The sequence below is a fragment of the Excalfactoria chinensis genome, chromosome 1 (genome assembly GCF_039878825.1).
Source record: "Excalfactoria chinensis isolate bCotChi1 chromosome 1, bCotChi1.hap2, whole genome shotgun sequence".
NCBI classification, from domain to species: domain Eukaryota; kingdom Metazoa; phylum Chordata; class Aves; order Galliformes; family Phasianidae; genus Excalfactoria; species Excalfactoria chinensis.
The window spans coordinates 50,896,142-50,909,435 of record NC_092825.1 but is presented as its reverse complement, the minus strand read 5'-3'; the positions used below and the strand labels follow the sequence as shown (position 1 = coordinate 50,909,435).

Here is a 13,294-nt window from a genome sequence, read left to right as displayed (position 1 = left end):
CTAAAACTTCAGAAGACATGCATGCAATTATCAAATGTTTGGCCTTACTCAAAGCTGACCGTTGGTAATGTGGGTGACAAGACCATATTACTTCTTAATCTGTGGAACGCAGGTGGGATCTTGATCTGGCGCTCTCAATGTGTTTTTCTTCATTCTTCATCATTCCTTCCACTTTATTTTGCATCGAGTAGGAGAGCGTGTCCAGGTTGAGAAAGTGGTAATGAGAAAACAGCAGGAATTAAAAGAGATCATTAATATTAATTATTAAAATAGAGTTTAGAGGGAGTGTCACAGTCCATAATGAAGTCATGTGTTAGACTTGAAGTTCGGGTATCAGGGAGAATACAGACATACAGAACACAGAAATTTGCCAGATAGCAGAGGTAGCAGTACCTGCTTGTTAGCAGTCCTGTTCTGTGTAATTGCTTTATTCGTGCATAAGATTAAATTTTCTTTTAGTTATTCACTCTGGCAAGCCTAACAGATGCTGTAGATCATTCTGGGCAGTGCCAAAGTATAAGTAAGAGATAAACAGCAGTGCACTGCATGCTTGGTTTCTTTCCCTCTGCCTCATCATGCAGCTTCAGCTGTGATTTTAAGCTTTTAAGGTTGTCTGCGGTGTAATTGTGTACAGTGTGGGTGCAACTGAGCTTTATGCTGTTTCATAGTGGATGCTGTTAGAGGAAGAACACCCCATGTACAGTGACATGCTGTGAAATATGAAAGAGTAAGGTTGGAATTACAGCTTGATTATGGAGACTGGATGGGTCAGCCAGCAAAAGCTTTGTTTGGCTGTGCAGTTGTGAAATGGCTGTTGAATCTGATGCTTTAGGCTGTACATTAGCTAAATTGGCAGCCAGTTTATGATATTAAGCTCCTGCGGGAAAGTGGGCTGTTCCTTTTTTGAGGGCAGAATGAGGCAAGGCTGTTGTGCTTGATGAGCAGATCTATCTGGACACAGCAGCTGGGCACTACATGCTTGTGTTCTACCATCTTGTACTTCTAGGAGCTGTAGCTTGTCCCAGTCGTGTTCTGTTTAATGATGTGTGTCTCTGTGTTGGCCTGTGCTTTGAGCTCCAGTAGGTACATTGCTGGTAACCTGGAGAGGGGTCTAAGGCCTGGTGTGTGTGTGGTACAGCAGGCATCCTGGGTGACTGCTTTTTGGCCTAGTACAAAAAGAAATGCTTTCCTTAGAACCACTTTCTCATCATTTAAATAGTGGAGTAAATAGGATTAGCTTTGTTCTCTGTCATTTCTACCTTGACAGGCCCAAATCCTGCTTGTGGAGCTTTCTTGTGCTCTTTGCAGATCTACAATGGCAAGAGAATCACAACATTGTTTTGGCCTGGAAACTTCTGACAGCGCTGACTTCCTGATTAGCCAGGGCATGCACCTGGAAGGAGCTAAGCATTGTTTCACTGGGTGATAAAACAGAGTTAATCTGTCCAAGGTAGTACACAGGGCTGGCTTTTCAATTGGCTGAAGATGCTGAATTTGAGTGGAGGGAAAAAAAGGAAAAGCAAGCAGCAGCTTGTCGCCTCCCGATCTGGCGACAAGTTGAGGCTGCCGTGTGAAAGTACCGTGCCTCAGCACACGGGGAACAGACGGGACTCACACACAGTGCGTAACGCCGAAAGTACAAGTTTAATGCCTCACAACAAACCCTATATAGTGGTACAGGTGACCGCCCCTGTGTGACACTTGTGACCTCCCTGACTCCACCCCAGCTGCACGCATGCACCACCTACCCAATACCCAACACAGCTCTGTGTAAGAGAATTATTCATGAGCTATATTCTTACCTGACATTAGAGGGTGTTTATGATGTATTTCCTCTTACATTTTGTCTGCTTCACCGCTGGTGTTGCTTGAAGCACTTGGTTTTGACATTACAAAAGCGGAATGGAAATGTTGATAATGTTTGACAGCTCTTCTCCTGTTGTTACAAGAAAGCTGTCTCGAGCTTCCCATGTGGGGTCAGCCCTGCGATATATGAATCTCGAGTCAGAATATCTTTGTGTATTCGTAACGTATTGCTCAGGTTGAGTTTGAGTGTAACAGATCTGAAACTGAAAGCCACCTTTAGCAGGCAAAAATTTCCAGAACAGTTTCCTCCTCACACTCACACTGACTAATATTTTAAGGATGTCAGAATCGTTGATGCTAAACCTGCAAATATATTGTGGGACTCTCCCCGTTGCTTAAATTCATGTTGAGAGATTCCTTGAGGCTGTGGGCTGTACTGCATTTGAACTTTAGAAGGATGGAAGCACTAAAGTATGTTGATGTAGCAGGATGCTGTCATACATAATATAAAAAACCAACCTTGTTGATAGTGATGTTGGCACTGTGATGCTTCTGGGAGGTCTGAAGGATCCTGCAGGCACAAAGGCTGGGAGCTGCTTTGCTCCCAGTACTGTCAGTGCAAGCTTTTAAAGTCTGCTGAGGAGAGTCCTATACAAATATTAAGCTTAGACTCTCCTGTGGGCATGCTGTGGTATCTTGGAATTAGTTGATTCTCTGAAATCTTGTAAGACAGCACCAGTCTGCAAGGGAAAAGTTATGAAGTATCCTTCATTAATGATAAGGATTTGTTCCAAGTCCTTCTGGTCCTGCCCAATCCCACCCAGCATTCTTTTTAACTTGTCTTACATTTGATGTTAAGTCCATCTCTCCTTTAAAACCCTTCTCTAACCACTGGATTACAGAGGCTGTACAGGGCTTCCCCTCTCCCTGTTCGAGAGGGAGGAAAGCAGGGCTGTATGAGTGCGTCTTTGTCAAATTTCACCTTGCTTCTCTGTGATGGATAGAAGGAACACACCTGGTTTGGTTCTTGACAGCACCATTTATAGTGTACGCTCCTGACCTTACTTATGGAGTGCCACCCAGCCTGGGCTGAAATGATCAGACCTGCAATTTGAGCCTCTGCCAAAGAGGCCAACCTCCTGCTGTCAGCAGAGGCTGAACAATGAGATTTCAAAGTGAATCAGACTGAATCCTCAAGGAGTATGAGTGTACACCCTCCCCCGCAGGAGTCTTATCTCAAAGGCCAGGCAAAAATTGGGTATGGCCTTTTCAGAGGTTATCCAGATCTCTCTTTATTCAACACAGTTGGATCTAAGCATTAGATGATATTGTCCTGACTTCCTGAGAAAATGAAATACTGAACTATTTCAAATGTACTTAAGCTTACTATCTTAATGCCTCGGATGACTGACTCTGAAACATAATGTCAGAATAAAATGATTAGCTTATTATTTTAATGCTGCTCCTCTAAGCAGAAACGATCAGCCAACTTCTTAGTAAGCAATTCCACATTATGCTTCTCTGGTCTTGAAATCTTAGCTCTGATTTGCCAAAAACTTCGTTTCTCTACAACGCTTATTTTTTGTAGTCTAGTGAAAATTTAACAAAGCAGAAAGAAAAACATGGAATAACTTTGTGTTATGTGAGAAGCACTTTTGTTGTAAAGGAAGCTTCTGAATAACAAGGAAAGCTGTGCAGGCCTACAGCTGTAAAAACTCACATCCAGTTGCCATAGTTCCTGCTAACGTTTTTTATCTGCAAGTGTAGATGCTGCTGTGAATCTTCATGCTTATAGCAAAGTAGAAGGTAAGTCTGAGGAACAGACTGCAATACAGCTGAGGTTAGCAATAGCTGAGCTACGTGACTAGTTGAGCAGATGCATTTGCTTGGGTGCATCTTTGTCACCGAACAGATGCAGAAGTAGGTTGAATTAAATCAAGAATGTGCTTCTATTGAACTTCTGAGAGAACTTGAACTGAGATTTGGAAATTATGGAAAACATGGGTCAGAGGATGAAGATGAGCTAGAATGATTCCAACCAGTGCAGGAGAAGGAAAGCATGACGTGGTGCCACATGCCATTTATTTAGGAAAATGGGAACATCATGTGCTCTGACCTCATAATCCTTGTTAAAGCCAAAGACATTGTGGCTTCTGGTTCATCAGTGCTAAGACAGTAAGCATACACTCACTGTGTCTGTCACTTTTATTTCTCAGCTCTCAAAGAAGGGTGAGGAGGACTAATTCCATTCTGTGTCCAGTTCTTAAAAAACTAACCTTGTCTTGTTAAGTTCAACCTCAAAAGTGTGGTTAAAAAATAAGAAGTAAAATATGTCGTCTGTGCTCATGTTGCTCTGCGTGTGGTATTGCCTCCTCCTGTTCTGTCAAGATGGATGTGTTTATACCGTGGAATACACAAAGAAGTCCTAAAAACACTTGACCTGAAAATAAGTGAAGATGTTACAAAATCAGGCATGTTTCCTGTCTTGTGCTGCTGTAGAATCTTTGTTCTTGTTGGACTCTTGTGGCAGTTCTGTTCGGGATATGCACTGTGACTAAGGAAAGTGGAGAATGGGAAGAAGCAACAATGGGTTTTTTTCCTTGCTTTAATTTAAATGTGAGTGATGAGCAAACCTCTTCCGGTACTTAAAGAATCTATGGCGGACTGCAAAATAAAAGAAAGAAAATATTATTAGTAAGATAAGAAACGAGAGCGTTGTGTTTCTGTGATGTTTAGCAGAGTTCTTGTTCACCTTCGAATCGCAGCTTCTCTAGGATTGAATAATCAGTAACTAAATTAATTTTTTTTATTCAATAAAGCAGTACTTTTTTCTTGGATTTGGATTCTTCCAGGATGGAAACCATATTGCTTTGCTTCTGCTCTAATCCAAAGGCAAATGTGAATAAAGAGGCAATTCAGTGATAGAGTGGGTTTTGTTTCCTTGTTTCAGAAGTTTCTATGAATAATTCTTCATGCAGCTCTTAAGTTTTCCAAAACGCCTGTTGGCACTTAGGATGAACCAGCAGAGTTTCACTTTTTGCTACCAGAAGCAGTGCAAGCAAGAAGCTGTATGCTGGTTCCTTTATAATTGCTCTTGGTGGCTTGCTAGGGTCCAGCTCTGGAAGGTTATGTAAGATTTCTACTGCACAAGTCTTAGATATTAAAAAAGTTATATAGATCTATTGCTCTAATGAATAGGAAGCTCAGTAACTTGTTCTCAATTGTGGCATGGTTTAGTTACTAATGTGGTATGCATAATATGCTTTTATAAAGAACCTCTATCCTTGCTTATATTGTGGAATCTTTTATACAGCCAAAGTGTCAGGAATGTGTAGGGAATGAAGTACCATACAAACATGCAGATTCTTTTTTTTTTCCCAAGTTTTAAGCAGGTTACACAATCTCAAACCGCAACCTTTGTTTTCAGTTCAGTATCTGTCTTAATTACAATTAGCCACATAATTGAAATTAATCATAGGTAGGAATCTTCCACTGCTGAGTTTCATGAAGATTTGAAGCCATAAAGGTGATGGTTTTTATGACCTTTAATTAAATTGCAAGGATAGCCTTCAAATAGATGGAGGGAGGTAAGGCTCCTGTCTCCCATGGTGAGTCGGTGGGAGTTTGGTTCCCTTTGTGATCCCTCCCACAGTGCTTCTGACATTCTGTGGTGATGCTTACCTAGCAGCAGGTGGGCAGGGGTCAGGATAAATTGGCCTTTTCCTATCTGAAGTTCAGTGCTGTTGTTTATCACATCAAACACACTTTAGTGACTGTTGCTTCTGCTTGCAGAGTGAAGTTAACTGTGTGGAAAACTCTTCTAACAATAAAGCTAAGTTCTTGTAAGAGATGGAGCTGTGTCCAGGTACATTGACGGGAAGCCTAAGCTGGTCACTTCTTGTTTCCTAAATGTTTTTACTTCTTTTTTATTTATTGATTTTTAAACACCTCAAAGATGTCTCCTTCAGAAACATTAGGTCTCACAGGCTGTGCTCAGAGGGCTGTACAGCTCTGTTAGGTTAGTGTCCTGTTCTAGGTATTTGCCCATGAAATTCACGTGGTACAAACCTATGCTGCCATAGGGTGGTCAGATGCAGTTTCTATAAACCTCTAACTGAGAATTGTCATGTTGCTTGTGCAATAGTAAGAGGTGGAGCTCACCCCTCGTTCCAACTCCTGCTGGCTAGAGCCAGTCAGGGCTGCTGGGAGGGAGTCAGGCCTTGTTTGGCTGGGACGTGCTTTTGGGTGGGCTTCACCCTGGGGCAAGCACACTTCCAATTATACTGACTTTGTTTACAGAGTATCTTTTTAACACTCTTGGAGATTTGTAGGGCTTTTTTATCCCTTATTCTTCTGGAGCATCTGTTCTAGATTTGCTCTAGACAACCTTTCTTCTTTATTTTGGCTTTAGTTATAGTGATTGTGGTAGTGAGGTTTTGCTTGTCACAAGTGGAGCTTTTGCTTTGATCTTTGTGTCAGGGTGATGGAGTGCCGTGCTCCCCACCTTTCTGCTGGCTGCGAGAGATGCTATTTCAGAGACTATTCCCTTAGCGCTATTTTTTATTCCTTTCTTACTAATATTACTATTCCTGTAGGCTCCTATATTGTTTGCATATGAATGTATGTTGCATGACACCACTGTGCGAGTTTTGGGTCCTGAGATGACTTCTGCTGCAGGGCTGTTTGGGGCAGGTGCTCCTCTGCTTCTTTGGGAGTTTTCAAGGCAGTGGTCAAGACACAAAGCTGGAAGGTGAGAAGCAGAGAGGAACTGTGTCCTATGAGGACAGTGCACAATGTCATTTGTATTGCCACTTACATGAGAGCTTCTTGGTAACTATACCCGTAGGTAGTGTTACTGTAGTGAACATAGGGTATAAAAACCCTACAGAGTCCTCTATCGTCCAACAGTCTCTTCTGTCCTGTCTTGTCTCCCTTCTGATTTTCTCACTGCTCTTTTCTGTCATATCAATGTTGATTCTTTAATTCAGATATTGTTGTTTTGGCCTGGAGATTCTGGGAAGTATTTTTTCTGCATTTTTCTATTTGCCCCCACAGTCACCTCTGTGTAAAGTATTGGTGAACATTTCAACTTAAGGGGCGAGTTGTGTTGACAAAGCAATAGTTTTACTGCTTCCCTGAAACAACCCAAGCATTCCAATAAAGAGTCTCCTATTGTGTTCCTGTGTCAGTCAGAGATGGCCATGAATAACATGGGAGAAGTTGGTAGACTGTGTTGAAACGGTACAAATGAAGTCCTAATACTTGTATGTGGGGCAGTTCTTGAAGTTTGGTTTCATTTCCCTCAGTTTCCTGACTGGAACAACCTCCACTTACAGTTTTGTAGGTCCTGGAGGTGTGGCTGTTCTACTTCAGTATGTTTTTAAAACCTTTCACTTCTCTCTAGCCTTTTTATTCTCACTTCTCTGGTTTTCAGACCTGAAACTGAGAAAACCATGTAACTGGAAACGGTTGGTAACATCTGTGCTACCATTTGTGCTTAACACTTTTGCCAACGTTGTTGTGTTTGGATGTGCCTGTGAAGAAGACTGCTATTGATGATCTTAGGAGGTCCTTCGTAATGGTTTATATATTTGTAATGGTTTATATTTGTATATATGTATATATTTGGAGCTAAGATAGAATACCTGTTTTGCCAAGTCAAGTTAGCTGAAAACTTAAAACTAGGAGCTCAGCAGAAGTTGTTTGGCCGTTGCTAGCAATGTTTAAATGAAACTGATTAGGTTTTTGTTTGTTTGATTTTTGTCTTTGCTTAGAAACTATGTGAGGGAATTCTGAACATCCTGGAAAAAGACACAAAAACCTCATGTCAAACTGCCTGTCTGGAAGCGCTGCGGATTCTATCCCGGGACAAGAAAGTTCTAGTGCCTGTAACCACAAAGAGGAACATGCAGATCCTCATGAGACTAGCAAAGCTGGATACCGTGGAAGATCCTTTGGAGAGGGTGTCTGAATTTCCTGTTATAGTAGAAGCTTTAAAATGCCTCTGTAACATAATTTTTAATAGTGCTGTTGCACAGAAGCTCAGTTTGGAACTGAATCTTGCAGCCATGCTCTGCAATCTTCTGAAAAAATGCAAGGACCAACAGCTGGCTGGTGACATTAAATGCTTTGATTTGCGTCTTCTCTTCCTCTTGTCACTTCTGCACACAGATATTAGGTCGCAGTTGCGGCAGGAACTACAAGGAGTGCAAGTTTTGACTCAGGCTTTGGAAAGTTCCCTGAATGTAAGATGGACAGGAGAATATAAAACAGTGGAAGACCGCAACAGGCCGCCTTTATCTTTGCAAGAAACAAATTGTGCCATTGAGGCACTGAAGGCTCTTTTTAATGTAACGCTTGACAGCTGGAATGTCCACAGCAAGGTAAGGCTTAGTTGAAGTGATTGTTCTTTAAATGGGTTTTGCTCAGCCTGCAAGGTCCAGTACTAACATAAACAGCAGTTTTTGTCCTGGCTCCAGAGCAAGGATTTTAATTCTTTATTTTTGCTACTGTCATTCTAATAGAATTTAGATTGTGTTTTTCTTTACAGCAGCTGAGGTACTACTGAAATTTTGTATTGGTGTCGTAGCTTTCCTATATGAAAAACCAGTCTGAGAAAATTCCTCCGAATACGTGAATACTGAATCTGTCATACATTGATCAGAAGTACTTGGGGAGTTGGTGGACCTCTCCTATGAAGAAAAGCTGAGGGGGCTGGGCTTGTTTAGCCTGGAGATGAGAAGGAGATTTCATTGTGGCCTTCCCCTCCTTGAAGGGGATCTACAGGAAAGATGAGGAGGCATTTTACCAGGAACTGCACTGATTAGGAAACACTGAGTAGGAAACAGTTTTAAACTAAAAGAAGGAAGATTTAGATTAGGTCTTAGGTAGAAATTCTTGATATAGAAAGTGGTGAGGCACTGGCACAGCTGCCTGGAGAAGCTGTGGGTGCCCCATCCCTGGAGGCATGCAAGGCCAAGTTGGATGGGGCCCTGGGCAGCCTGAGCTGCTGGGTGACAACCCTGCCTGTGTAGGGGGCTTGGGGCTGGCTTTAAGGTCCCTTCCCACCCGAGTCATTCTGTGATCTTGGGGTTTTAGGAGGTGTTAAGTCTCTAATGCTCATTGCTTATAATGCAAAAATAACTTTTTTGCTCTTACTCCTACTTAGGCAAAAAAAGGAAAAAAAAACAAAACAAAAAATCTCTTTTCAATGTGTTTTCAGTTTAATGGGGGAGTAGCTTGGATGATATAATGAAATAATTGGAAGTGTATGTTTCCAAACAAAAAAATGCAAAATACAGTAGAATGTGTCAAGGAAGACTGTTTAATGAGAGTCCGAGACCTCTGAAAGAAAATAAACTGTTCAGCAGTAATTAGTTGGCTAGGAAAAACTCTGTAATGTAGCTGTACCAGCTGGCTGCATCCCTTGAGATTGTGGACTGTGGCAATAGAGTAACAATTAAAGCTGAGCAGTTTCACTAGTTTCATTTCTGGTTTTCTGGGCTTGAGGATATGCCCATCAACTGTAATTTCTAGCCATTTGTAGCTGAAAAAACAAGCAGATACTGTTCTGAATGTCTTTTTCTCCCATCATCTCAGCTCCAGTTTTGGATTTAAACATGATTTTTTTAAGATTAGGTCATGTATGAGAACCAAACACACTTTCTTTGTTATCTTGTTCATAGGATTTCTGTTGTTTTTTTTTTTAATGGCAACAGCGGATCTATTTTGTTCTCACAGCCAAGTATGCTTTTTTTGTGTTGTATCCTCCAATTTATAAACTTAGGCCTAGACTAGAATTGTCTCTAAAATACTATTACTAACTTTCTGCTGGGTGTTATATATCTGTGGCATGTGAAGCTAAGAAGGTAGCAGTGATTAAAGTAGACCATAGACGGGTCATCGTTCATTTTAGTGTGTTGTACTGACCAACAAATAGAGTACTAATAATTACATTCCAAAATGTAAAACCGTATCAAAATATGAAGTTTATATCTTAGGGACACCAATTAAGAAGATAAATTCTTACATTTAAGGTTAATTGGTTGGGAGGAAAAAAACAAAACAGAGAAGTAAGGGGTTTGATTCAAAAACAGTAACCAAAGTCAAGTGCATGAATGTTTTGCTGCTTAAGAATTTAAGAAGGATCATCTTTGTGATTCTTGACTTCTGTATGGGGGAAGTAATGTCAGGTATTAACCTGGAAAATGAGCCAATATTACATGTTGGCCTCTTGAGGAATAATCTCTTGAAATCTCAGTCTCAAAGTTGGTATTCTTGCTCAAGATTTCTAAGATTAAAAACTGAGCTTTCAGCAGAAGGATGGATGGGAGGAGGTAGGCAGTTGTGTTACCTGGTGAGGTTTCATTGGGCACCTGCCTTTGGTGTAAGGGAGGCTTTCTACCACAGATCTTTTCCTCCTTGAAAAACCCACACAAGCAACTATCCCTTCAGATTTTGAGACATTTTGATAGTCATATCCTTTCTATTAAGTTGGCTTTTTGGATGATAGCTGAAGTCATTCTGGGTTAGGAGAAACTTATTTTGTGTTTAGAAATGGAGTTTATATAACAAATTCTCACTAAACATCCTTAAAAGCAAGCAACCCTTCAATTAAAGAGCTCTTTGATAATTGTGAACTCTTAACAAGGTATTAGGGGATGTTCTGCTTAGCAAGTATCCCTGTGGAAATATTAATGATCTGTAAGAAAAGCAAACAGCATGTTAATTAGGGGGGCCGAAGATGCAGAGTTTGAAAAGTTGAGAAGCACGTGGGCTGGAAAGTAAAAGACCAGAGAGATGAGGTGTGTGGGTGGAAAGCTAAATGAAACTCATCATGAAGAGAACCATCTGAAACACCCGTGTTTAATGACTGGAGATGATTTCAAAGTAGTAGAGCCAGACAAGAGCTGCAGGTGGTACCATTGGCAGATTTGGATGCTGATGTTACATCAGGGAAATGTTACGATGTTACGAGGGGAAATGGCCTCAAGTTGCGCCAAGGCAAGTTTAGGTTGGATATTAGAAAGAACTTCTTTACAGAAAGGGTAGTTAGGTACTGGAATGGGCTCCCCAAGGAGGTGGTTGAATCGCCATCCCTGGATGTGTTTAAGAGTCGCTTGGATGTGGTACTCAGGGATATGATTTAGCAGAGGTTTGTTGTTGTGGTATTGTTTTGTGGTTGTTTTTTAAGAGATAGGCTACTGGTTAGGCTGCGGTTGGACTTGATGATCTTCAAGGTCTTTTCCAACCTGAGTAATTCTATGATTCTATGATTCTATGTGATGTATTGGGGTGCTTTGTGTGAGGCCGGATGCACAAAGAACATATGATGGATGCCAAGAAGAGCTAATAAAAAGGACGAGACAATGACAGACACAGCTTTGTGATTACATTTACTGGCATTCTTCTGTGTGACTGCTCTGTGGTGAAAGACTGGAAGGAAGTGCTGTTTGAAGAGAGCAAAAGTAGGACAAATAAGGGTGCTGAATGTAGAGAAGTTATTAAGGAAATGTAGAAAAATGTCAAGGGAACATAAGCGAGCGAGCTAAGAAAGGAAACATATTGGGTGGGAGAATGAAACTGTTGGCAGCAAAAGGACTGAGTGAGAATGAAGTGAGCAAAGAACATATGTAAATCTAAACTGATGAAGAGACATCAGTCCTGGGTGTAAACAGAAAAGAAGATAGGAATGTTATGTTAAGAATAGTTGCATGGAATTGGGCAAATAGTTCTAGCAGGGTTTTCTATTAGTGGGGACTTGTTTGGCTGGAAGGAGGTCCCCTAGCCTTGTAAAAGGCCTCATTTGTTAAAAGGCCAGCATATGAAAGTACCTTGCATTAAGTGAACTCTAAGGTGAAGTCCTTTTATTGATAGGGATGGATGTTGTGATCTAATAGGTATTTTCCGTTTTTAATTTTTATTATTCTAGTGACCTGAAATCCTCACTTGCAATCTTCAAAATGAAAAAATATCTTCATAATTTATATTTATATAGAACGAATCTCATCAATTTCGTTACATGGCTGCCATCCTTCGGTACTGCTTATTAACCACGGGCCCCACTGAAGACAAAACTGAAGAGTTGCACAGGTTGGTAAAATTGCAGAGACAAACTGCTTATGTTGTTATTGCAAAATAAATAAGTCGCTTTCACTGATATCTGAAGTGGGAATTTGAGAACCAGTGAAAACTGTAATTTTATAGTGGGATGCAACTCTTGTTGTTTTGCATAGAAGTTGATGGAAAATTGTGAGGCTTTTGTATGTGATTTCTGCAATTTTGATGCATAGTGGAAGTAACAGGTGGGTACTTTTATCTCCAGTGGTTCAAGGGTACAAGTAGTACAAGTATTACTTCCTGCATAACTATTTGTTCCAAGTAAGTCATCTTGCAACCCTGGGTGTGTTTCTCCTCAGTCCCACACCCAACTGCTTTCTTTATATTTACCTCCAGTAACTCGGACAAAACTTGGTGTTCTTACTGCTGGCAGGTGTTTCTTCTCTGTTCAGTGTTAATAGTCTTTTCCTATGACATTTTTATGTTGAATTAAATCGAGTTGTTCAAAGAGCTGAGCGGTACAGGAGCATCAGACACTTATGCCACCATAGCTTGGGTGATAAAAGCCTGTTTTGCAGCTCTCTGTCTGAGAAATCAGTTTATCGAAGTGCAAGATCCTTTTCTGAACCTGCAATATCCAGCAAAGATACAGCTTTTCACACCCAGCAGGCCTGGAGGAGTTACATGAGCTTTACTAAAAATCTTGGAAAGCTCTTAGAGATCAACAGTCTTAGCAGGCAAGCACTAAAATCCCACATCAGAACCCTTCTCATTTTTTGCTGGCTGGTTTGGAATAATTTAGGAGACTGCTGCAATGGTTGCCATGACTCGAGTTAGTGCTGAGTGTGCCCTGAAAGGCAGTCAGTGTTTTATCTGTGCTTCTGCTTATGGTGGATTTTTGCTTTCTCATCTTCCTAAAGCAAGGACTGATAGGTCTGAGTTTCCTGCTGCTGGGAAGATTGAACAGATCCATGTAAGTTCCACAGCTACAGGAAGATAAGAAATCTTTATCATTTCACTTTGTACAGTCAGCAAAGATTGCCTGATATTTTGATGAATTATCATACAGTGGATGCTCTTCTTGTAAAAATGTGCCATATTTCCTTGTCCAGGAGTGCAAGACTGGCCTAATTGCCCTGTAAAATCTCACCCTTGTAAAATTTAATTGTCTTGTGCTGTTGCAAAGGGATGCATACTATGAAAGTCCTCGTGTGTTACCCCTTGCAGACACTTGCAGGACCAAAGAGGGCTTTGTAGATAGAGGTAAGCAGTGATGGAGGAAATGCAGTGTTAGTGTGATTTCTGTCTTTTTGCTTTTTTTCAGTCAGAAGGAATATGTTTTGTAGATATGCTGCTTGCATCCCTCCTTATGGAGGTGCCAGATAAAGGCAAGAATTCCCCCCAGTTCTGGGGAGGGGGAAGCAGAAGG

The 13,294-nt window shown here is 41.0% G+C and overlaps 1 protein-coding gene across 2 annotated transcripts in view; it reads left to right on the top strand.

The window, feature by feature from the left end:
- RIC8B (RIC8 guanine nucleotide exchange factor B) overlaps nt 1-13,294 on the top strand; it is a 32,356-nt gene that overhangs the window by 4,448 nt on the left and 14,614 nt on the right. For both annotated transcript variants that reach the window (XM_072334826.1, XM_072334818.1), the window contains 2 exons: nt 7,581-8,189; nt 11,804-11,898. In XM_072334826.1, coding sequence (XP_072190927.1) covers nt 7,581-8,189; nt 11,804-11,898 — 704 coding nt within the window. The remainder of the gene's footprint in view (nt 1-7,580; nt 8,190-11,803; nt 11,899-13,294) is intronic.